The sequence below is a fragment of the Dromaius novaehollandiae genome, chromosome 1, assembly GCF_036370855.1.
Source record: "Dromaius novaehollandiae isolate bDroNov1 chromosome 1, bDroNov1.hap1, whole genome shotgun sequence".
Classification (NCBI taxonomy): domain Eukaryota; kingdom Metazoa; phylum Chordata; class Aves; order Casuariiformes; family Dromaiidae; genus Dromaius; species Dromaius novaehollandiae.
This window is the reverse complement of record NC_088098.1, coordinates 215,082,718-215,108,529: the sequence shown is the minus strand read 5'-3', so window position 1 is coordinate 215,108,529 and position 25,812 is coordinate 215,082,718. Positions and strand designations below refer to the sequence as shown.

Here is a 25,812-nt window from a genome sequence, read left to right as displayed (position 1 = left end):
ATGGGTCCAAGCTAGAGCTGGACCTGCGGAGATTAATGTTTTTTGCTGGAATAGTGCTAGACTGATGCAGTGTAAGGTGGCAGGTGCCAGACTTGCTATAGTCATGCACTTCTTTAACTTCCATGAAAAAGCACATGAAAAACTCTTTGAGATAGCAGGGGTATGAATGGTAGTGTTGCTGTTGATTACTTTCCTCACTCCTCGTTCTTTCTTACTCTAATCACAGGATTTAGGTAACAGCCCTGACAGCATGGGACTTTGTACCTTGCAACACCCGCTGCTTCTCAAAATAGGTACATGCAGCAATCTTGCCAAATTAGGCACGATGACATGATGGTGCAAGCAAGAGGGGCAAATGCCCTCAGAAATACCCAGTGGCTTTGGTTCAGCCACTAAACAGCTGCATTAGAGCAAGGAGCAAATGGTCCCTCCCTGCAGGGGCTGTTCCCAGAGCAGAGGCACCTCTGAAGTGTTCCTGTCACTAGCCTTGTTCAATAGTATCTGACTTCCTCATAGTCTTTCAGCTTCATCCTTCTGAGGAAGGCAAAGCGTATTCACTTTGAGAGAACCAAGGTACTTGGATGGGAAGGACATGCCAATGCTATGAAGACAGGAACTAAGACTGAACTGAAACATGTAGGATACCAGCTTCCCTTCGTATTTTCTTTCTGGCTTTAGTTTGCCCTTACCTGCCTGTAGCTTCCAGCTATCACATCAGTGCTGGTTAGGAAGATTTGAACTGAGTCCTAATCTGTCACCCAATCCCTTGCTGCTAAGGATGTGTAACTCCTCTAAGAAAGGCCACTGGACTTTCTGGGACACCTGCTGATGGACCAGGCTTTTCTTTGGATCCAGAGAGAGCATGAACAAACCTGGGGCTGACACACCAGATCCAGGAGTCTTCATGCCCAGGAAATCATGTAAATCCCATTTCTGTCCACACTGTGATGGGTCAGTGTGATCCTGAGGCTGGCTCCAGACTCGCACGTTGCCAAGGTACAGTCTCAGAGGCATCCACATCACACAGGCACCCTTGGCAAAGCTAAGACAAATCAGGGTTGCCCGAAGTAGCATTGTAACCACTGAACTGCTGCTCCATGACAGCTGGGAAAGCCAGGTAGACGTTGCTGAGTAAGTAACAGACCGCAAGAGCCACCAGCAAGAGCAAGACCACATAGAGCCACCAGCACTCAGCAAAATTCTTGTAATCAAATATTGTTATTTGTCCTACTCAGAGCTAAGTTAGTCCACAGTATCTATGGTGCTGTTGGCGCTGAGAGCGTGGCCAAGCAGCCGTCCTATTTATCACTTTGGTTTTTATTTCTAGCATTAGAACAAAATTACTGCTTATTTGTACTTCAGCAGGGACAAAAGACCCCAGAACCCTATTGTGTTAGGCACCGCTTGGACAAAGCAAAAAGAGGCTCCCTGCCATGAGCAATTTACAGAGCGACTATAAGATGACACAGCAGGGAATGGATAAGAACAGCAGGAAATTATGATAAAAGCTGGTTGTCTTGGTCACAGAGGTGAGTCAAAGCCATAACCTCAGCCTCAGTCGCTGGCATTTCAAAGTGAAAACTGGAGCATGTATGAGCCTGAATGCAGACTCTAGTCTCTGGAATTAAAGTGATTTCTTAGTCTACAGCTCTGTATGCAGAGGGTGGAAACTTCTGCATCTGTGTTTATTTGGGGGTTAGAGCCTATGAGGAAAAGGAAATGGAAGAAAGGAGTAGAAATTTTAGCAAACATATGCTTTTTTTTATGTTTCCCGTAATCAAAGCACACAGCAGATCAGAAATTCACAGAAAATTTCATGTGATCTGGAAAAGTAAACATTTCACAAACATAGCCTCTTTGGGCATAAACTTCAGGAGACTGTTTTGTGAGCATGTTTGCAGCCTCTAACCGGAGAGATACTCTGCAGTAAAGTAGAGAGAATCCAGGCTGCTTCAGTGATAATGTTTCCCTTCTTCTAATGAGCATTATTATTCAGGATTAGAGGAATAACTCAGCTTTGATGACACATCATTGCTGTTATATGACTCAGAGCTCCATATTTCCCTGCTGTTAAAACAAGAAACTTCAGCTTCCACCATATCTAAATCTGGCTACTGCTGGCACGGCTTCACTCAGGTTCAAGGAGAGACCAGACAAATTATTGAAGAGAAATCACTGGGAGAAATCACAGAATCTACACCCAGCTCAGAAACCCCCGGTGTACACTGGGAGAAAGTATCATAAAAGCTTGTTGTGTTCTCAGCCTTTCCCAGACATCCACTGTCAGTGACAGGAGACTGGACTAGATTGAACTTTGGTCTAACATGTTAAATCATCCCTATATTCACTTCTTAGGCCCATAAGTCCCTGTCAGACCATAAGGAATAGCTTGCAAGGAGTGTTACTTACCAATAAGAGCGTGATGTACATGAACAGGATTGCAGCCACAATCAGAAGAACAACAGACCAGAGAAACCAGAAGCCTAGGTTTCCATAGTTATACCTAAAAAGCAATGAATTTTATAAAATCTAAGTAATTAATTTTGATAAAAGAAACCCCAAAAGTATACCTTTGAAACATAATTCCTTGGAAGGGCTAGGAGAGTTTTTGTTTTTGTTTCGTTTTTTTTTTTTGAGCACTTCATGATCCAATTCTGGACTGATCCAACAAAATATCACTAGTTCTGATGGGCACAGACTGTTGGAACCTAAATCACATTGCTCTGAATATCATTGCGTTTTCGTATGAGGCACAAGCATCACGTCAGCTCATCCTTGCCTTTGCAGCCAGCCTCCACAGATTGCTGTGGATGAGTTGATGTGCTTTCTGGAACATGGAGTTCCCTGTTCCCACCCATATCAACGGCAGTGCTGGCTAATAGCACTGCTAGTAGCTTTAATAATGCTTGTGTTACTTTAGCACATGAGCTGGAGGAAAACAACAGCCCTGTTCCTTGAAATCTTGAACCTTTCAAAGTAATAAAATAGAGAGGGAGGAAGAGACTACTTTGGCACGTAGAACAGTGGTCAAGAGACTCAGTTTCCCAAATCCAAGATGAAAGCATTAAGCACCAGACTAAGACTCCACTGTGCCAGGGCAGTAAAACACAGGACCAAATTGCAGACAAGGCAGCATGAGGAAACGGTAAGATGGTGCAACTCAGGCTGACAGCCTCCGTTGTCTGCCTGCTGCCCGCCTGAACACTGGCAAGTTGTTGTGTAGGGCACCACACAAGAACAGGATTCAAGGCAGATTTTTAAGGAGCATCAAGTGTTAACGCCAGAAAGCTGGAGGCATTGCAGAGGCATAGCGCAAGTTGAGAGAGGGATGCTGCACTGTTACGGGCCCAAAGGCTCACTAAGAATGAATAACCTTATTGTATTTTTCCTCTCAGTAATAGTTGAGCTCTTGAGCTCTTTAGATGGCAACTAATTTTAGGGGTTGATTTGCATAACTGTTATTGTCTATATTGCAGGAGGAAAGGATCTGTATAAATCCTTGCTGGTTATTTCGCAGTTCCTAGACTGGGAACATGCAAATCTCTTTGCACTGAAATAGCTATTGCAATGCCTCCAACGCCAACCACTACATTTCTTCAGACGGAGCAGAAAAAAAACTCAGAGAAGGAAAGAGCTATTTAGTCCCTTTCATTCCATCTTCCTAATTTTCCTTCTTCTACTGCCCTTCTTACAGGCTGAGAAGTCTCTGGCCCTCAGAGTGACTGTTCAACAGGAGCTTAAAGCCTTGGCTTCAAGAGGAGGGCAGCCTCTTATCTTATGGCAATAGACCCGCATCCAGAACATCTCTGCTCTGTCCCTGGCAGAAAACATTCCCTGCTCTTACCACAGACAAGTTGTTTCAGCATCCTGCCCCTTGGTTCCCCATCTGCCAAGCAGATACTATATCGCTTTTGCCTTGTCAGGCAAGCCACAGTGGCTAAGCGACAGTGTAGATGCCCGTTATCAGCAGACCCATTGCAGCCAGCATGGCATCCAAGCTAATTAAACCTTTGCGGAATCAGTGTTAATCAGCCAGGGCTTAGCATGGGTCTAGGGTGGTGATGCTGCTTCGAGACTTGAGTGACTCTGGCTGGTGCTGCGGAGAGGTGTCGACTGATTTTCGCACTGTGTAGGCAGACGATGAGACTGGGTGTGCTCTACGCATGTGTACAGGACAATCAGAATGGCGTCCCCAGGCTTGCCTGGGGGCTCTGAAGTGCTTTTGTATGACAAGAAATAAACATTTACACTGGAAACCTGGGCCTTCCCAACAAAATCCTCCTGAAAACAAGGAAGTGATGCTACAAGGAAGCTGCAGACCATCGGAGAAGAAGAGGTGGATTAGCAGAAATGAAAGAGTTGGTCAAATATAGGAAAGGTGAGTCAGCAGCATTTGGTTCAGGAGGGGGCATGAGAGGCTTTTTGGCTGGGTCATTGGGAAACTGGCAGCACATTTTAGTTTTCACAGCCTTCTTCTGCATCCTTTACAATTTTTCTCACAAATTCACATTTACACCTCTAAACTGTTGCCAAGCAAAGGGCAGACCCTCAGCACCTCTGAAATCACTGGACATTCAATTTGCATCCTCTAACCAACAATTTAAGGAGCCATATCTTCGGCTCATGACTGAACTGCCCTGCTGCAGCACATCACTTAGCGTGTCACTGCTGCTCCCCTCTTCCCACAGCGATCCCTAAGCCAGCTGATCCCAGAGACCTGCTTGGGGAATCTCATTAAAACACAAGGAGCAGGAGAGAAGACAAACGTGGTACTTACCAGTCAAAGTTATTGTAGTCATTTTTCGCTTCGCCCCACATGTACAGAAAGACCAGAGAAAAGCAGAATGCTCCAACAAGCAACGGGAAAAACATGCATTCCCGCTAGAAAGGGAGAGAAAAGCCAAGTGATTAGAGCTTTATTTGCCAAAAATCAATCAGAGCAAACAGCAGACACCAGTTAGTTTTAGGCTGTTCACAAAATACTTGGCTTAGTGCCGGACTCTCTGAAGCAGAGGTGGAGAGGACTTCCCACCCAATCCGCTGCAATGTTCTCAAATGCGTACCCAGCAGTATTTATTTTCAGGGAAAGCAGATATTGCGACTTCACAAATGAAGAGAGTTTTAACCACCTCACGTGAGAGGGAATTGCACTAGGCAGCAGACCTCTTTATCTGCAATACACTTAGCCTAAATTTTCCTTCCTTAATTTGATTCTGTGACATTCAGACATTTCAGTGACTTGGTAGAGCTTCTTGTTTGGTGCAAGGCACTTTCCTGCTACCACACATTTATTTTACCTGTATGGTGATACTACCTAGGAGAGGTCACAAACTGAGCCTGCCATGGAAACATTGTGACAGCCGTACATCACGCACTTAGAGCCAAAATCTAACGAACTAACAGATCTCAGCAGAGTTCAAACAAAATTAGGCAGGGCTGCCCACAACATCAACCACTTGTCAGCTTGACTTGTCTGACTTGTCCCAGTATAGAATTTAACATCCTTGCTGATTTTGTGTTAATTTACCGTCTTGCAGCAGCATTTCCCAGGCTCGGTCCTTCTGCGCTGGTACCGCTTCCATCGGCAGCTGTAGAAGCCAGCCAGGCAGGAGATGAAGGGCTGATGTTCATATCTCTGCAGCAAGTGCCGACGTACCACCTTCAGCTTCCCAAACTTGATCCTCTTTAGGCTGGTGGCACCGGCATCCATCTGAGTGGGTTTATCTCATTTTCCTCCTGAAAAAAGACTGCAAGTTTTATGGGGAGACTGTAACTCTCCTTTCCTTTTGGGTAAGCTTTTCCAATCAGAAAGAGAGAAAGTTTTCCCAAAAGGATGCTGAGAGCAGCAAGAAAGATGCTGAGGATACTCACCTAATTTTACCCACCTAATGCTGAGAGACCTGAAGGAAAAGCACATTGCAAGCCCCCTTAGCAGCTGGTGGTGAGCAGTGGGTGCTCCCGGTTATAACTGAGGTGCTCCGAATCACCTCTGAAGGAGCCTTTCTCTCTCTCTGACTATACAGGGAGCTCTGGGAAATGAAATCATTAACTTAAGCACTCCATGCAGACTCTCAAAGATATATCAGATGAACCTGAGCCGAGACTTAGGCATGGGAATTAATTCAGTATCACTGTGACCTGTCTGCAAACTGCTACCCGTTTAACTAGCTAATGTAGAAAAGGGAATAAAACTATACCAGCACACAGCACTGTTATCCCAGCATAACTGCAGCACCACCAAGATTGATTGCTCAAAAAAAACTACTTCCTGACTGAAATAGCTTTACTGGCACAGTTTTTCAAGGATAGAAAGAGTAGCTATAAAGATGCACACATGGGAGATCTGTTCGTAATTGGGATTTTAAACAAAGAACTTGCTGGTAAATTGCAATTGATGCGGTTAACAGCAAAGCAAACAGCACAGGGGCTTGTGCCAGCAAAAAGCAATTCACCCAACAGGGCATTATCAAGCCCACAAGGGAAGAATTAGGAAAAAAATCTTGTGTTGGCATACAAAGGAGCACAATTATCCAGCACCTCTTTAGAGTACAAAGATAGCCACAGACACTTTTCTATTGCTTCAGAAAGTACCGTAGTGTCCCTAAGTCCATATCAGCCATGTACAAATCAAGGAATGTCTACTGTGAAGTCCCAACTTAGGAGTCCAATTTCCTTAATTTATGTGAGATAGCAATAGTCATTCAAAACAAATTTGCTGCACTATATACCCGGATGAAACACACATGCAAATTGCTTGCAAATAACTCACAGCCCTGGGTGTCTTTGCAGAAATTATTAGATAAACCACTTGCAAATTGACACTTCAAAAAAAAAAAAAAAGAAGAAAAAAACAATGATCAGTTTGCAGAAGGTGAAAATTAAGCAGAAAGGCAAGATATAATTGATGCAAAGAATTTTCCTCATCCCCACTATGCTTCCCAAATGTCCCACTCTGGCTGCAGCTGGGGTGTAAATGAGGGTGGCTTGCAATGAAACAAAAAGAGCAGGCAATTCAGACCTCTGCTAATTAAATAGTGCCAAAGCGTGCCACGCCATCCTGAAGCAGATGTGTCTGCCCATCCAGGACAGTCACATGAAATCACATACTCTTGGATATGGTGGGGTGAAGCCACCGCTAAAAGCACAGCAGTATCGGATAATGACACCACCAGGTCACCCAAGTGTAAAAATTCGATCCCAAAGTGGTGTGGCAACATGATTACCCTGCTCTCAAATCACCCAAAGCACAGATACGGGGGGAAGGGGGGAGGTGGTCAGTGCTGCCATTATGCCACCAGCAGCGAGTGGTGCAGATGATACCTGATCAGGCTATCTTGATCAGCTAGTCTAACGCGTAAAGTCAGCGACTGATTACCAAGCTGCCCCAGCCATGTCTCTGGAATATATTCGAACCATCAGAGTTCTGACCAAAACAGTGTCATGTGGCTACAGAATTTGTTACTCCTGTGAGGATCCCTAAATGCAGATCTTCAATATCACTGAACCAGAGGATCATTTCTGCCTCAGCCATTATTTAGGTTTTCATCCTCCTTCGGCAATAGATGATTAAGACACTGCATCAAAACCAGCAGTTTTGCTGTCAGAGGACCACCAGATCTGTTATCTGTGTTCCTGGTGTGGGGATGAGGCTCACAAACAAATATTTACCCTAAGTGCATAGGATCTGACAGAGTCATGGAAACCAGAGCTTAAAGAGACCTTCAAATGCTGTCTGCTCCATCTGGCTGGCTACTGCACCATGTCAGATGTCAAATCTAGATGTTAGTTTAGTGTCCTCATAACAGCTGCCAGTGACGGAGATCCCACCAGCTCCTGAGACAGGGTGTTCCAGTCTGAACTAGCACTATCATTAGAAAGGTTTTTCCCAATGTTTATCTTCTTGTGGAACAGTTGAAGTCCATTACTTCATGCCCTGCTTGTGGTGGATACAGAGGAAGAGCATAAACCTTTCTTCAGGTATATATTTCACGATTGTTTGGATGTCTCTCCCTCAGCCTCCTCTAGACTAAACAGCCCCAGTTTTTCTAGTCTATTCTTGTCATTCATGTTTTCTTGGCCATCCTCATGTGGGGTTCCACAGTCACCTGCTATTCATGATTCATCTTGTATTTCCCATGTTTTTTGGTGTTTGGTGGCCAGAACAGGACATGGTCAACAACACACAGTCTCTCCAGGTCCAGGGCAGGTCTGTGCACCTATGGCAAAGGCAACTCTACACTTGCAGAATCCAGTTTCTCTCATGCATCAAACTCAATATCTGGCCATGAGATCTTTCATAACCATGAATGAATGCACCCTGGATTCACTCCCAGTGGCAAGGAAAGGGCATTTTCAGCTTTACACATTAGAGCACTTAAGAACATCTCTACTTTTAAGATTTTCATGAACCTTAGTCTTTCCACACAAGTCGTCTCTGTCAAGCCCAGGAGCTGTTATGGAAAGGGCCTATCATTGCAGGGGAGAATGGGGAGAGAAAAAGAGAGGAACACAGCCTCACTTGCCCAACTACCTCCACCAACCCTTGGTCCTCACAGAAAGATCAGGCTGGCTGAAGAAGAGACGAAATTTTCATGTCTCGCATACCCCTGAATCTCCACTGACCCCCTTCTCCAAGACATTTAACAGCATCACAGTAATGAGCAGCTTTGTAACATCTTTCTGCTATCAGTATCACAAGAGATTCAAACACCACCATGTGTCCTCTGCTTTGGGCTCTGGATTTTGCCAGCATAGGGTCCACCCATCCCTCTTCCTCTGTCCTGCCCCTTCTCTTTCTCTGCCCAGCGACCTTTTCTTCCTCTCCCAGGCCCCGACAGACAGCTACCTAGCCCAGCTTCTTCTCTGTGTCTTTCAAAGGGCCAAAGCATCCCACAAAGGCAATAAACCTAGACTGAACTTCCATCTCGTTGAGCACAGACACTTTCTGGCATAGGTCCACTCAAGTAAATGGAGATCTATCAGCCCACATGAGACAATCTGGACTACGAAGGAGATACATAGCTCTCCCAGGTCAATTTCTCTCAGCTAGCTCAGTGTTTCCAGGCTGAAGTTACAAAGTGTTGTTACTTCAGGAGCATTTCATTAGCCTGGGGTCTTGAAAGCTGTATCCATCAGGAGGAGAGAGTGAGGATGGGGCACTGAAGCTCTTTGATGCAACGCGGTGTCAGCACTTACAGAGGATGGTGTCACAAACAGCAGAAGGAAGCCACTTTGATCAGGTGCAAACTTTCTAAGACAGAGCTCTGCCAGACACTCTAAGCATTTTGCAGAATTGCTTAACCAACGATATCAAGGAGATCCTTTCTGACCAGCCTTTAATGGCCTGCATTTCCAAGCACACCTGTGCCTTCTTCTGCACTGGTCCTCCTGTCAAGAAGGATTCTTTGCAAATACTTCCCAAGCCACTGCTTCTAAATCCCATTAAAAACTCTTCTTCATCATGATCCTTCTAAACCCATCACAAGGGTGACTGACACCACTGCTTACCTGCCTGACACTATTCTCCCATCTACATCCACTTGTTTGTCTTCTGTCTTGAAGCAGCAAACAGGAACCTGTGCCAACAGAGCGCCCAGTACAGCAGGTCCCATGCAACTACCTCGAGAGCAGACTACCAGGAACAGCAAAATGACCGTTGCCTTCTGGTCTGCTTCATTCATGGCACCAAGAGTGAAATTACCTGCACCTGTGGCATCCATATTTAACACAGTTTTAATTGTAATGTTATAGATGGATAGAGTGAACTTTTTAAATAAACTGCAGCTTAAGCAGTGTGTTTCACCCGTCATCATTAGCCCGGGAAGGTATTTAACATGGAGAAAAGTGAGAGAGATAACTACTAAGTAAATAAATTAACTGTTCAGCCTAGCTCAGAAATCTTCAATCTTAAACTATAACTTTTATTAGGAATTTCTGTCTCACTGGAGTTTTTAGAAAGGACAGCCAAAAAACCCTCACATAACTAGAAACGTTCACTTGGTGGCAGGGTACAAGTGTCCACAGCCTGGATACACATTTGGGTTATACAGCTACAACAGGTATGAGCAAACACTCCAAGGCAGACTCACCAAGAGCTGCCAAAAAAGACCTTGCTGCTAAGCTAAGCTACTCTGCTAGAGGAACTTCTTTAAGGACTATCTGGCTGGTGTCAGGCCTGTGTCATGAGGAGACATCCAGCAGAAATCCCTTTTAGTGGCGGCAAGCCTCATGTAAAGATCAGGAAGACAAAGGCAAACTCAAGTGCAGTTGGAAAGGTCCTGCTCAGCTCAAAATACATCCAAAACTCCAGCCTCCCCTTTCTCCTCCCTCTCTGTGTCCTTCCAGACAAGCAACCCACCTTCCCTTTTACCTCTTCACCTGCTCCCAGGTTCCTGCCCTCAGGTGCACCTCCATGTGCTCAGATTAACTTAACGCAAGCTTCTTCCTTATGCCTCTGCCACCCTTCAGATTCTCCATGATCCCTCATCCCACAGCATCATTCTGGCTCATAAATTTCCAGCCTCTTTGACACAAATGGTCACTGCAACAGCTATGGTAGGTCGTTCAGAAGTCATAAGGACCTCTCTTCCAAGGTCCGGACACATCTGCCATGCCTCAGACCACACCAAATTTTAAAGCACTTGAATTCACAAGCACCTGGTCCTAATGAAGATAATATCCCAGCTTCTGGACCCAGCAGCCACAAAAGGGGCAAACAACATTGCAACATATGGTAAGTGGTAGGTCCAAAAGACAGGAGGGCTGTGTTAAGATTTGGAGCAGTTCAGTCATCACTGGGACATAGCAAAAGGCCTCAATGACAGCACTTGCATCTGGATTTAAATCCAAAGCAGAATGCTCCTGAAGCTTAGAGGTTGTTTGCAATTCATGCCCATGTCCGCTAGGCAAGGGTAAATGTATAGAGAAGGGAGAGGGAAAACCCTGAATCCATTCACTTAGAAAAACACAGGAGCAAAGAGCAAGCAGGAAAAAATACATAGGTAAGACAGCAAAGTTTAGGACTCCTCAGTAAGTGAGCTGTGAAAGCAATAATATGTTTCTCGGCTCCACAAGCCCAAGAGGCTTCAGGTCTTTCCCTGGCAAACAGACTTTGTTTGCTCACAGATAAGAGTCCCCTTAATCGCAGGCGGTTGAACAGGACTGTTCATTTCCCACTACTTAACAGTGAGTGATGAAAAGCATGACAAATAGCCCCAAGGGGATGGCGGAGAAAGGAGCGGGAGAGAAAAAGCAGGAAACATTCAGCTGCATGGCCTAAATGCAGAAGGTACTGCAAAAGGAGCACACTTGAGAGGCACGGGCACAAGCAAGGAAAAAGAGTGTCCATCTCTTTTTCGGTGCAGTGTGGGGCTGGGACCTTCAGCTTTTGTGGGGTGAACAGGTACAAAGAGATGTCAGATTTGGCATTGCCCTATAGCTTTCTCCTTGGGGCTTTCAAGTCCATGCTCTCTTCCTTTCCTTTCTCCTGCATCCACCCAGCTTCCTCCAATAAAAAATCCCACAGTACATCGGCAGCTGAGTAAAGGGGTCTTTCCAGCCATTACAAACACACTTCCCAGTCAGCTGCAGGGAGAGATTTGGAATAGGTACCAGCAGCCATGTGAGGGATATAGAGATACTTAATTCTCAGCACCTCAGCATAGCAAGCCTGCCCTGAGCATCTTGTCCATGATGACATATGAAGCCTGATGCAGACAGCAGATAGGGGTGATGCCAGCTTTGCTCATAACCCCATTTCAAAGGGGTTTGGAGAGGAGGTGAATCCCACGCTAAGGCATGAGGCTCTGCTCAAAAAGGCAGATCAATGACTAGGGTTTAGGGTAAGTTACAAGGGTCCTTCTAACGGAAGCAATGCTAAACTCTCCAGTTCAGATGAACCACGGACTTTACCAGACCAGATTACTGCTTGGCACATGGACAACTGCCCTCTCTGACACTCCCTCTGCTCTGGGATGCCTGCATGCTGTGTCCCCCAGCCAAACACCCACAGCAAGAAGTCTTGAGAAAAAACACTGCAGCTTCCTCTTCTGAAAAGACATCTTCACATCAGAGGTAGCTCAGGTGCTTGCAGTGCATGCACCCACATTCCCACGCAGAGATCTGCTTGGGAGGTGCTTCAAGCCTGAGCTGAGCCCTCCCTGCACCCACAGCTCCATCTTTTTGTGGTGCAGGTGCTGGAAAAATAACTCAGGTGTGTGAGGACCTTCAGTGCCATCCCACCATTCCCTGTGGCATCATTTCCTGCCCCCTCTTCAACAGCATCACCCCAGAAGGTGCAAAGCAGAGAAACCAGCACCCTGGCATGCTGCTGGTTAGCTGCTATGCTCCTTCGCAAGAAGCATGAGAGCAGCAAGGCACTGCTCTTTTTTTGGCAAAATGCGAGCTAATGTTACTGCAACTCTTAGATCAAGCCGTTGCTGTAGGCTGCACACAGACCTCACCACCAAGTTGGAAAAGCTCAGCAAAGAGCTAAACTCTAAACTAACATTTCTATCCTACAGAGTCTGCCCTGCCCCATTCTCCTCCTCACAAGGCTTTGTCTGCACTCTCTTGAACTGCAGGGTGAGAAGTTGCCCACCGGAATGGAAATTGTCTTCATTTGTAGAGATGCATCAGCCACAAACAGCCAGGGGCACCAAATGCAGAGGAAATAAGTGCAGCACTGCACTGGAGTCACGTGAATTAAAACATGAATTAAAACTCAAGGATCTGGATCACAGCCTAAAATTGCTCTTATTTCACCATCCTCTGTCTTCAGTTTCTCTTTGAGGAACTGAAATGGTTTAGCACTGAAAATGAAGAAGGCTCTTATAAAACAGAGCTAGACATAACCTCCCTATGATATGGAATATGCTCTACACACTTTCCTTTCCTTGGCAGATGAGGTGATAATTTATCACAAAGACTTTCAACAGTTTATTTCCAAGCCCTAATTACACCTTATTTCTGTGTTGGGGGATATTCTGTCCCAGGGAATATGTACAGCTAGAGATGAACATGTGCAAAGTACATCTCATTGATTAGCTGTTGACTTTGAGGCAGAAGGTCACAACAGCTAGTGCAAATAAATGATAGAGCTTAGCACAGGAAATAAAGAATGAATGTGGAAGTAGAAGAGGTTAATGAGGAAAACCAGCTTCTGCTATTGCAGGCACAGTATTTTTTATTTCATTTTTTCTAGGACACCTCTGGTGTGCAATGGTTGTAGTTTTCATGGCCATGGTGAGGTTTTCACAAAGGTTAATGTCCAGTATTTTGTAATATATGACCACATTTTGAACAGACACAAATAATCAAAGCCCATTTCAAACAAATTAACCTACAAATAGAACCAAAGTCTTGTATCCATTAGGGTTACACAGCGACTTACTCCCACCACAGAGCAGTCTTTGCACTAAAATCTAAGGGTTAACACATGCAGCACAAGCTTGTGCTTCAAACGGGTGGCGTGGCCTGCTCAAAATTGAGCTCCAGTGTCTAGTGAGAGCAAGACTCATCTGTGGATGCATGAAATGTTAATGGCATGATTTTCTGATGCAACTAATCAATTTTGTGTGCTCAATTTGCCAAGCCCTTGAAGAATCCTTGTTTCAGAGGACAATTGCTCTTCTCCACCAAGTTCTAACACTGACTCAGTAATGCTGCTCCCAGCTCCAAGCTAGCTCAGTTCAAGCTTCTTGAACATATCTCCACGTGCTGAAGCAGGATGCCACCTTCATATTCACGAACAGGCCAGGTCTGGGCCTGCATTTGGCCCTGAGGACATGGGGTTTACTGGCTTCGAAGGTGTTCAGACTCAAAGGAGTTTGACTGATGCCCTGTGCACAGGACAAGATGAATTTGGGAAAAGTTGACTTAGCATTAGTCTCAGAGGTATGCTCAGGGCAGAAACGCAAAGCAAGAGGCCACAGAGAGAGGCCAGGCTGTATGCCAGTCTCATCTGGACATTATGTTCCTGCCGTAATCACAGCCACAAAATGTCCTGAGAAGCAGAGCTGCCTGCCAGAGAAGTCCTTCCCCTGAGCACCTCTGCAAGGTGAAGCCTCTTCGGGAAAGGGGAGGGAGTTTCGGACAAGCTTCCTGGAGGACCAGCCAGTCCTCCACGAAGCTTGCTGATACATCCCCCTTCCTTTAGACCTCGGCAGTCTCAGCTGTTTATAAAGGCTGCCCTGATCCTCCAGGGAAGAGAAAGGCGCTTCCACAGGCGGCTTCATCCAGCCTGTCTTGGACGCGTCCCTGAACGAGCTGAGCTGTGCCCTGGGATCTCCTGGCGGGCTCAGAGATGGTCACGGCGGACGTCTAAGTGCTTTTTCCCCACCACTGCCAAAAGGGGGACTGCAGGCAACCAGCCCCGGCCTTGCGTCCATCCCCATCTAAACGGGGACAGGCTACTCTCACTCCAAGGGGGCTATCTGCCTTAAAGCAAAGCCACGTGCTGGCCATGAGATCTGAGCATATAAAAGGCGCCTTAATCCCTGGCTTCATCCCAGAGCCGCACAATCCCAGAGAGGCATCAAACGGACGCTCCAAAGTTGAACCAAATTTTTGCACATGTCCCTCTTTTCACTAGCCCTTTTCCCCACAAAACCGCTCGGTCTCAGCTGCTCTGTAATACTTCAAGGTGCCTCCCAATAATCTCTCAGATTTGGGGCATATTTCTCCCCCGCGGCGTCCCTGGGGATGACTCATAACGCGCCATGGGTGGCGGAGGCCTCGCTTAATCATAAGCATACTCACCGCCGCTGGAAATTACAGCCATTTCCCCGCACCTGAAGCACTTGGCAGGCAGCGTTAACAAGCGTCTCCTGAGGACATCACTGCCCAAGCCTCGGCACGCTGGGGCTGGATTTATAGAAGCGCTTGCAGCAGTGCGTGGGAACGGGCAAGCGGCAAGTGCTGTGCGTAAGAGCAGCTCGGGGCGCTGCAATGGATTTCCCCGCCAGGAGCGAAATGACTGTTTCGAATAAAGCTGACGAATGGTAGCTTTAAAAAGAAGAAAAGAAAAGAAAAAAGAAAAGAAAAGAAAAGAAAAGAAAAGAAAAGAAAAGAAAAGAAAAGAAAAGAAAAGAAAAGAAAAGAAAAGAAAAGAAAAGAAAAGAAAAGAAAAGAAAAGAAAAGAAAAAAGAAAAGAAAAGAAAAGAAAAGAAAAGAAAAGAAAAGAAAAGAAAAGAAAAGAAAAGAAAAGAAAAGAAGAAGAAAAATAAGGGGGAGGTGGGGGACACTTTTCACAAATGCCCACCTGCCTTGCCGCCCTTCTGGAAGGTTCCACCACCTGCTTCAGGAAGGTACCCCCCCTTCCTCCCTTCTGGAAGGATCCACCCCCCCCTTCTGGAAGGTTCCACAACCCTCTGGAAGGCTCCAACCCCCCTTCTGGAAGGCTCCAACCCCCCTTCTGGAAGGTTCTACCCCCCCTTCTGGAAGGTTCCACCCCCGCTTCTGGAAGGTTCCACCCACCTTCCTGCCTTCTGGAAGGATCCACCCCACCTTCCTTCCTTCCAGACCGTCCCCCCCCCACCCTCAACCCCGCTTTCCTTCAGGAAATTTCCACCTGCCAAAAAAAGAAAAAAGAGAAAAAAAAAAAAGGGCAAAGCGCCCTGAGCCGGTGTGGTGTTTTCAGCCAGAGAGGAGCCACCCGGCCTCACCGTGATGCCAGGGGGCTTGCGAGGAGCCTCCCGCCTGTCACCGAGGCCACCACGGACAGGAAGAGCCACGGCAGCCATTAGGCGCTGGGGAGAAGCCGCACGCGAAGTCTGGCGTTCATTTAACTCGCGAAGCCCTCGCGATGCCTCCCTCCACGGGCCAGTGGGCAGCTGAAAAGCGCCACGGAGGGACTGTGCCTTTCGGGGGGCTTTCAAGTGCTTTGGCAGGTAGCAGCGTTTTTGTGTTTCCCACACGCCTTCCCCGAGCCGGGAAGGAGCCCAGAGGCGTTCCTCAGGGAACGAATCCTCAGGGAAACGCAGCCACTTCTGGGACAGCAAGCAACAGGCGGGAAAGGCAAATTTTTTTTCCTGTTTTATTTGCATTACAATAATTATACCAGGAAAAAATATAAGCGTAGCAAAGCTATCAGCTTTAGCGATGATAATGGGGGAAGAGGAAATTCTGGCTGAGGATAGCAAGGCAGCCCTAAACTCTGTCCTGAGCACATCAGATTTTTATATTTCCATGCCTTTTTCCGTAGATTCCCATGCAATAAAATGTGTATAGGGTCCCATTTAGCCATGGAAGGGTCTGAAAAATTCTGGAACACCAGAAATCTCAAGAAAGGCACCTATTTGCCTATATGAAGTTGCTACTTATGTCTTGTAGTATATGTTTTTCAGAAATTACTTTCCTGTTACATACTTGTACAGCTCCTAGTGTGAGAAAGCTGTGAGAGGGTCCGCGGTCACGATCCCGGCACATACAGCACTTTCACAGAATAGCTCGGCATGAAAATGCGACGTGGAAAAAAGCTGAAGCAGGTGACTATTAGCAGGGGAGGGATTGATCCAAAAAGAGTAATTACTTCTTTACGAGCAGATGTCATTTTATAAATTGCCAAAGAGGGAGGAAGAATTATATGCTACAGAAAACAAAGCTGGGGTACCTAAGGGGAAAATCTGGGTTGAGATCCTGGATTTTCGTGTGTTTAAGGGGTCTGATTGCAGCAAGCACAACGATCTCACCACTTTCCAGACAGCCTCTTCAGGCTTTTTGTTCATGGCCACAAGAAAGCTGAAGGACTGAGCAATTCCCCGCCGAACAGCCAGAGACTTGCACGTGATGCCGAGGTACCCCTCCGTACATGACCAGGGATATCCCGGCTGGGACAGAAGGCACTTGTGTGTTTAAATTGAGAAGGGAGTGCTGCTATGTGGTGTCAAAGCTCCCAGAGCGTAGAAGCAAAGCTTTTTTGTCCTGCAGCACCGACGGCGGCTGTGAAAGGCTTGTTGAGTTTCAGGGAGAGCTGGCTGCCCGGTGACCGTTCACGCCTTTGGAAACTCCCCCTTGGCTGAGTCACTGAGCCACTGCAAGATGGGAAAGTGTTTTGCAAAGTGTTCATGTTTTAGGGATGCCGACGGCATTCCCCAGCAGCGCTGGGCGAGTGACCTGAACCTGCTCTGTGCTCCTGCAGATATGATGCATTGGCTCTGCGTCGTATCTGGGGTATGAGGACCCTGCAGAGGTTATTGGCTGCATTGGCAAGGCTAGTCTGCCTCTTTCTAAAGTTACCACCACCTTTCCTAGACCCAACCTATCTTTGAACCTCCCTAAGTGGGACACTTCCTCCAATAAATCTGGAGGACAGTCTCATGGGATATAGGAGCCTGCGGCAAGTCTCCCATTCTGCAATGCACCAGTCTCCTTGGTGTGCTGAGAGACGGTCACCACTTGGTCTTTCCTGCAGACTTCACAGCACCTTCTGGAGGTGTTCAAGGTCATGGTTGTCTCTTTGCAGCAGGGGGAACCGAGGCATGGAGAGCAATACAGCTTGCCCTGGTCAACTACTAGGAGAGCAGCAAAAGCACTACATAATTAAATTAGAGATAAATATATTACAATGCAGAAGCTGCTCAGACGTAAGGGTTACAAGGACCACACATAATTGACAGATAAAAGCAGGAAACTCTCTGAAAATGTGAACACTTCTTTTTATCACCCAGCAAAGCGATTATGTGTGTGTAAGCAGTTGTCTGGCCTCAACCTTTGATCACTGTCTCCAACATTCCAGCTTTCTCTGTTAAATGTAAGGAGTGCAGGCTGTGGGGCAGGTGTGCAGGAATCCCAGGTTTGACAACGCTGTCTGCAATGGCAACCAGAGAGCAGCCCAACACGGGTGATGGACAGACAGCATCACCCTTGGGATGACCAACGAAATCTAAGGGCCTCCTCATGTCCGTAGGCATGGTACAGTCAATCCAGAGCTCCTACGAGGCAGCTTGGCCCTTCAGCAGTCATCATCTCCTGCACTCACATTTGAGTTGCAAGCTACCACGGTGGCCAGCCCCTAGAAACCCCACAAAACGGCCATACACACAGAAATAAGTGCAACACACACTATCAACCCTAGTGATGTCAGACCCACCAGCAGTGCCTTGCCTCTATTTTTGACCCTGAGGTCCTTCATATAGCTTAGTTATAACTTATAAGCTTCGGTTAGAACACGACAGCTCAGTCTTGGGGTCCCACCTATGAGGAAGACTGGCCTTTTGGGGAAACTGGAGTCCATCTTCTGTGCCATATTGATGGGCCGAGTCACAAATTAGCCCCTGAACAGTGTCAGGAACAGCTTCTTACACAACCTTCTAGCTGTTTCCACAGAGGAGACCTTCCACCCACCCACCCAGCCAGGCGCTGGTCCCAGCTGCAGGGCAGCAGCTCACAGCAGAGATGTCTGTGCCCATGTGTCATTTTGCTCACCTGAACAGTCAATTGGGAGCATCGATGAGTTCACATCTCCAGGTTCAGGCCTGGACGAAGCCTGAAATGGAGACAGCGTGGCCAATCTGATATGAAGCTCTGCTCCACAGACTTCATCGCCAATAGCCACGGTCACCAGGAAAAGACAGGGGTTTTGCCCTCGCCTCCCTCGTGGCCATGAACGTCACTGCATGCGGTGGCCTTGCCCTGTGGCTGCCTGCATGCAGCAGTGCTCAGATTTGAACCACTGTAGCACGTGGAGCACAAACCCAGGCTTTGTCTCTGGGTGGCCGAACTTTCTAAGAAGTCGCTCTCCCAGCATTGAAAAGCAACTGTGGGGAGGCAAAAAGTGCTTCCATGGCTCATAGTTTGCCGAGTGCCTAGGAAGGAGGAGGAGGAGGAATAAATCCCTTGCAAAAAGAGCTCAGAAAGGGGGGGAAATTTTCTTTGAAGATAAATCCTATTTTGTGCAGTTCAGCACATCCTGGCTCAGCTCCCTCTCTGCTCCTGTGAATTCCTAAGCGGCTCTTTGTGCCCTGCTGCTAGGAGAGATGATGAGATTGGGAAGCAGCGTGGGGGACCCTCCCCAGCCCCACAGCCCCGGCCCCTACCCACCAAGGGCAGCACTCAGCCAAGAGCACCATCTCCAAGGGAAGACTTTGTCCATCAGCCAAAAGGGGGTGGGGGGGAAGAGCTTTGCAGATCACATACCTCTGCCCAGCAGCTCTGCAGAGCGCTATTCAGCCTGGACAAAGGACGGGGGCCCTGAACAGTCACCACTCTGAAGCCCCCAACGCTGGCCCTCCCCCCAGCCGCGGGTGTTAAAGTTCAGGCCTCAGAGCAAAATACTCTTGCAATGAGAGGAAAAAAACAGAGGAAGGGTGCTTTCCATGCTCCCAGCCAAAAATTTCTCTTCCTAATTCTCTACAGTACCCAAGGCTGGCCCATTTTCATATCACAAAAATGCAGTTTTGCCTTTTCCCAGAGTGAAACATTTCCTGACTAATTAAACACTATTATATTTCTGCATAAGTCATCTCAGAGACGTTTTGGACTAACTTAAGAATGGAAGGATAGCCTGACACCCAGGATCCATATTTAAGTCCCCTGTTCTGCCACCAGCCTACCAAGGCACCTGAGCCAAGTCACTCAGAGCCTCAGTTTCCCCTTTGCAAAATAGGGCAGCCCTTTCTCTTCATTAACACTAGTTTCCTCTATGATTTTCCATGAGGAGGGACACATCAAAAGCACAATGAAAGCAGCAGATGAGGACTGTACACCTCGCTGGATTTTCATCTCTCCTCTGAATGATGCATATACTCGTGTGAGCTACAGGGCCTGCACAGCAGGGTAGGAAGCTGCAGGTTTCATTGCATGGGCATCACTCCATGCAGACAAATCTCCTCGCATGTGCAGGAGACCAGCAGACTTTCACAGTGCCCAGGACACAGCAGCACAGTCAGCGCTGCTGGATCAGCACCCAGCCAGAAGTTAAAGATGTTTTAATTCCTCCCTTGGTCTCACTGGAAAAGGAGGGTTGGACTCATCTCCACATTTGAGTATTCAACCTGAGCTCCTGGTACAGTCAGTGAAGAGAAATGGACACAACTCAACTCATCCAAGACATCTAAAGCAAGACAAGATGAATTTCCCCTGCAGCTGCCCAGAGTGCTGGGGCATTAATCCAGCCCAAATTGAAGGCAAGTTCATCACTCAAACCCACTGAGCTCAACTCAGCCCTTTGACCTGTTCAGTTCATCTCTGAGGAGCATCTGTATCCTGGGTTTCACAAGCTGCCTTGATACAACTACAGCCCTTAGGCCCCAAAGCCCACAGCTGCCTGGAAGGCTCTCCCATATAAAAGCTTAGACCAAGTAGACTTCAGTTAATGGGATAAAAGAAAAAGAAAATATTTCCCAGGACCTCCACACGCTCTGGGAGAGCCAGGTGCTGTCTGAGCACATGAAGGACCTCATCCCTGCTCGGTTTTGCCCTGCTCAGTTTAGCTCCCCCAGTGCTGGGAGCCAGCCCTGGATGGCTGTGCCCAGGCTGAGGTGTGAGAGCTCTACAATTCCTGGTAGCAAGGACAAATACATGTGAGCTTGAGGCCAGGAGCCAGCATGCAGCCTCTCACATGTGGCTGGCGTCCCAGCGTGCTTCTCATTCCCATCACCACCGCCCCTGATCTCCCTCTACCCCATGCCTGCTGGTTTCTCACAATCCTCATCCTCTTATACAATAACAACAAGTCCTCAGGGCAAATCCCCACAGATAAAAGGCACCAGGTGGGCTCTGCCACCACCAGAGATGTGACATGCAGCCACCTTACCTGAAGATGGGTCTCTGGGCAGCCATCTTGCAAGCCACCATCCACCCGTCTGTTGGACAGGACTGGGTAGGAATTGGTGGGACTCTTGCTGTACTCCCGTCCCAGACTGGCTCTCATAACACCAGACCAGGCAGCACTTCCCTCCAGATTATAATGTGTTATGGATCTTTGTTAAAGCCCCTCTTATCTGCAGATATCATTTCTCTTCCTTCCAGCCCACCAAGCACCTCTGTCCGAAAGGGGGTTTCTGCCATGTGCATCTCACCCCAAGCTTTGCAGTGACAGAGGCAGATGTGGCTGGTTGTTGTCACCCATCCAGCAGCACAGAGAGCCCAAGGCCAATCACTGTTTAAGGGTTCTCTCTCCACTTTGCTGCGGGCCTATCCCAGTAAAGTGCCCTACTTCAGTTCCTCCTGCAAGACAGAGGTGCTCTCCTGGTGCTGGAAGAAGCATCCTGCTGCTGCACGAAGAGCAGCCACATAAATTCACCATATGTGGTTGAATGAAGCAGTCATGAGGACCACAGATGGTCCCACATGGTCCCACAGTTGAGGCCACATGGAAGACACCAACAGGCTGACTTACAGCAGTAGTTCCCAATGTTATATGACCTCGCTGCCACAAAAGGGCCAAAAGCCCATCCCCAAAATCACCACTCCCTGTAAAGTGCAGAGGAGGGTGGGATAGGCTCAGCCTGGTAGCGGGTTGCCGATTGGCAGTGGGGAGGGAAATAAGATATTGGAGCAATATGGTGATAAGATGGGGCGGGGGAGGGTGGCCAGCCTACGGGAAGCAGAAGGAAAAAAGCGTTGGTATCATTCACCTGTATATTGTGCAAAAAATATATTTTTCCCCAGCCAAAATGTCTTTAAGCTTTGCAGAGAAACAGAGCATTTATGAGAGAACCTCGATGACCCCATAGAACCTTTCTGTCCCTTTTAAGGCATGAATCAATTAAAGCAATCACAGAGCAAAGGTTAATCAGTAGCAAGTACATCTTAAGAAATAAGTAGCCTTTTAAAAAGCAATTGCTCTTGCCAGTTTCTCCCCCTCCCTTTTATAAAGTGTCTTTTATTTCTCAGGTGCTGGAGACTTTCCAAAGTAAGTTCAGTGATCAAGAGCAGCTGCTGAAAGGACTGGGCTGAATCATGCGGCAGCAGCCAGGCCTGCAGGAGCAGACAGGACTGGACCCATTACTTGTTATGGAGGCTTTTGCTGGCCCTCTGCTGGGATTGAAGCCCAGCGGTGCTTGGTGCTGTACAAACTTACCGGGGATTGAAAACCTTCCAGGGGCTTACAGCCTAATGAGAGCAGATGGAGGCTGGAGAAACAAAGAATTGCTCACAGTTGCACTAGAGAATGGAGGAAATGAGGCAGAGAGTAAGGAAGAGGCTGACTCAAAGGCATCTCCACATGAGCAATTAGACCCCATCCTGAGCGTGCAGGCATACAGCGAGGACTCAAACTGCTCCCATGCCGTGCCCTGGGCGCAGATCTGTTTTTCCTCCTATTGCAGCCCACTGGCAGAGTTCACATCACAGCTGCCTCCACGGGCAGCACTGCCACTGCCTGGCAGCCGGATGCTTTCTCCGGAGACCCTTTGCTCGTTCGCACACCCAGCTTGGCCGTATCTCCCCGGCTGCTGCTCCAGGTGAGCTACAGTGCAGCCTGTCACGGTGAACAACTAAAGAAAAGAACTGCCATGCTGTGACATCTCCAAGAGCCTTCCCTTGGCACAAGGTCTGCAGCAGAGGAGTGCCAGGAAAGGGTTCCTCATCGGTCTCTTGTTATAGCACGGCGTACACTCGCACAGGCTACAACCGGCCAACCCTCAGAAAGGGCCTGGGCCAGCAGGATGGAGAGTCCTTCCTGACTCTGAGCACAAGTCCTCCTCAAGCTTAACCCAGCATCTTCTCTGGGGACACCACAAAGACTTGCCAGGAAAACGTACTACGGAAGAGTAGGACATCCCCTGCAGTGTGACCAGTAAGGGACCAGAGACCTGGGCGTGATACAGTGAATCTGTTCAGCCCTCCAAAGCATCACTCTTTCTTCTCCCCTCCCTCTCCCTGCAGAGAACAAGCAATGGTCGAAATGCAGCAAATACTGAGCTCCTGCTAGCAGGGAGAGTGACAGGGAGCATGAGCCAAGGGCCACCCTCTGTGGGCAGGGGAGTCTCATCAAATGCCAACCCATCAGCAGCCAAAAGCAGCCAGCAGTGGCTCCTCCTTGAACGCTGCTGTGAGAGCATGTGAAGAATGGGGTGAGGATGTGATGACAAGCAGATGAGCACCTGCAGGGAGCCCGCTCAGCTCCCTCTCACAAGGTGTCTGGAGCTGGAGCAGAGGTTGCAATATGGAGACCAACCTTCTGCTGCTCTCAGAGATCAGCTGGCATGGAGGCATGGAGGCATGGTCCAGGATGCTGTAGGTGGAGGCAGCAACATCACAGAACTTGTCTCCAAGCAGCTGTGCCCACGCTGGCTCCCTTTCCTTCCATCCGGTGAGAGATGGAGCCCAAAGGATCTTCCCAACTTCTTATCCTACCTGGTCTTTTAAAAAACAGTGGAAATCCCTGACTTACTGCACAGCACAGGGGTCTCAGGGGCAGTCCTGTAAGCTAGACCACAGACGGTCACTCCAAGCTGAGATACAGCCCTCCTGCCTCAAAATATCACAAGACTCTACTCCAGGTTGGGCAGACCGAAGCCAGGCTGTTGCTGCACACACGGCATTGCAGTTTGCATGGATCGACCATTCCAGAGCTCCTTCCAGCAATGATCCCGTCCCTGTGCAAAGCCACTGAGGTGGGGCTTTGCACCACAGCAGGATTTGCCTGCTTTACTCCACACTGCGAGGAGACAGGAGCACGTGCGCTGAGTTACTGCATCTCAGCTGAGGGGCAGTAATCTCTGAAGGCATTTGCGTGCAACCACAAATGCTTGTCTGAAAAAAGGCTACCAAGAAAATGAAGTGCACGTTGTAAATGGGCCATGAGCTTAAAAAAAGCGTTCTCTCATATTTTGGCTGATATTTTATCACACTGAGCACTGCTGTACAATAACTGCTTGCACATGGGCACTTTCTTAACTGCAGATAATCTCACAAGTTATCACCAAGTTTCTATGTTTAAAAACCTGCATTTTCATCACAGAAAATGATGTGCAAAGCTCAAAAGACAGCAATCATCTCCTTAGTCCTAATGTCATGGCATAAGAAAGTTACAGGACTGGTCATGAAACCCAACTTTTTATTTTTCTGAAAAGTTTCCAAATTGCACTGGAAATCTTGCACACCTTTTAAACATCGCAATAGCGAGGTTGGAAAGGAAGTGACAGCTTTGGCTCATTTCACATTCAGAACAATTTTTTAATTAAAATCCAGCTGGTCTCATGGTACACTCTGCATTTTTTGTTAAATGTAGCTAAAAAGCTTTGAGCAGCTGTAGGAAATCATTTCTCTTCTCTCTTGCCCTTCCACCTGGCGTCATGTGTGTGAGGATAAGCCCTGAGAGACACTATATTTGGACAATTGTGAGATTAGGGTTGCTAAAGAAAGAGTAAAATCAGCTAGCAGGAGGTGATATACACCATGGGCTGGACCTCCTACTAGGGCAAATCTGCACTGTCCAGCTCAAACTTGGCCTGGTGCCTGTCCCCTGGTTTATATTATGAGCCCCCAACCCCAAGTTAAAATTCAGTCTTTCCTAGAAGTCAAAATTCACTCATTTCACCGCTAATTGCATTTATACGTGACGTATAAGTATTTGGACAACAACAACAGCAAACTAAATCAGGGTCATATCCTGCTTTCAGCTGCAAACCCAGCACAACTCCCCAGGACTTGCTCTCCCTCCTGATTTACACCTGTGTAACAGACACCAGCCTCTGGCCCAGTGCCAAGGCATCCAACTTAGAGGAAGAAAACAGTTGCACACCAAAACCCACGCAGCAATTTGCAGCCGCAGGGGAAAAGTCAGACCGAACTGCTTTTGTCCCGTGTCATTTCCAGCCTTTCTAGCCAGGTTCTGATTATTTACAGCTGTTGCCAGATGTTACCATTTCATGGGTTATTTATTCCCCAATCAACCTCCCAGTTCACACGCTAGGCAAGCTCACAGAGGGAGAGAGAAAGAGACTCCTTTATCCATTTTACTATGGAAACCACCCTTTATCGGAGGCATTACAAGTGTTTCACCACTGATTCCCTCCCACCAACCACCCCAGCTCAAACCACCCGACCAGCCACCCATCGCTCGTGTCTCATCCCTGCTCCCTTTTCTCTCCTCAACAGGTTAGAGCGAAATTGCCTGGCGCGTACCCAGGGAGAGAAGCTGAACTGCAAAGTACCATCAAGCCTTTTTGTCTTCAGCGGGGTGGTTGGGGGCTCCTGTCGAGCCTGCTGAAATCCCCTCGCTATCAAATAACTCCCTTCGCTCCCCATCGAAAGCTTTTGTTACTGGTTCTCCCCATTCTCCGGCTCTTGAAGCTTTGTTTCTCACTGCAATTCAGGCAGAAGCCAGGTCGATCACCCGCTGTGGGATCCCAACCAACACACTCAAAAGTCCAAAGGGAAAAGTCAAAGAAATTCCCCCCCCCCCCCCCCCCCCCATGGTGCTAACTTTTATGGCAGGCAGGAAAGAGCCAGGAGAGGTGTGTTTCATCTAGCAGGCAAACATCTTCAGCAACAGGACAGATGAGCTAACTTACCTCACCGGGACGCACGTGGAGGGGTTATTTTTGTTTTCTGCCTCACTTGGATCGCTGCGTCCTTTGCTTTCACACTCCTGGACCCGAATGGTGGCACCGCTGTATGACACCCAGTATTAGAGAGGCTGCTGGAGCCGTCCCTCCCACGGTAGGAGGGGCCACGTGGGGCTTAATAAATTCAGTCCCAAAGGCTGGAAAAATTAAAATCTAATCATGGGATGTGGGCAGCTGCTCACCGTATGGCTCTGGGAGAAGCTGGGGACTCCCCGGCAAAACCAGGTTTGCCTGATCCCTCGCCCTGCGCACATCCACGCAGAACATGAAAGACTGATGTTAAAATGCTGCCCTGGCA

The 25,812-nt window shown here is 47.8% G+C and overlaps 1 protein-coding gene across 2 annotated transcripts in view; it reads right to left on the bottom strand.

The window, feature by feature from the left end:
* GDPD4 (glycerophosphodiester phosphodiesterase domain containing 4) overlaps positions 1-25,566 on the bottom strand; it is a 44,538-nt gene extending 18,972 nt beyond the window's left edge. Inside the window, exons 1-4 of one of the 2 annotated variants that reach the window (XM_026097926.2) lie at positions 25,461-25,566; positions 5,528-5,736; positions 4,778-4,881; positions 2,410-2,503 (exon numbers count right to left, since the gene is read on the bottom strand). In XM_026097926.2, the coding sequence (XP_025953711.2) occupies positions 2,410-2,503; positions 4,778-4,881; positions 5,528-5,710 (381 nt within the window). In that variant the 5' untranslated portion in view covers positions 5,711-5,736; positions 25,461-25,566. Of the gene's footprint in view, positions 1-2,409; positions 2,504-4,777; positions 4,882-5,527; positions 5,748-25,460 lie in introns of both variants that reach the window. The other variant, XM_026097927.2, reaches the window with a different exon arrangement.
* Positions 25,567-25,812: the final 246 nt, after the last annotated feature.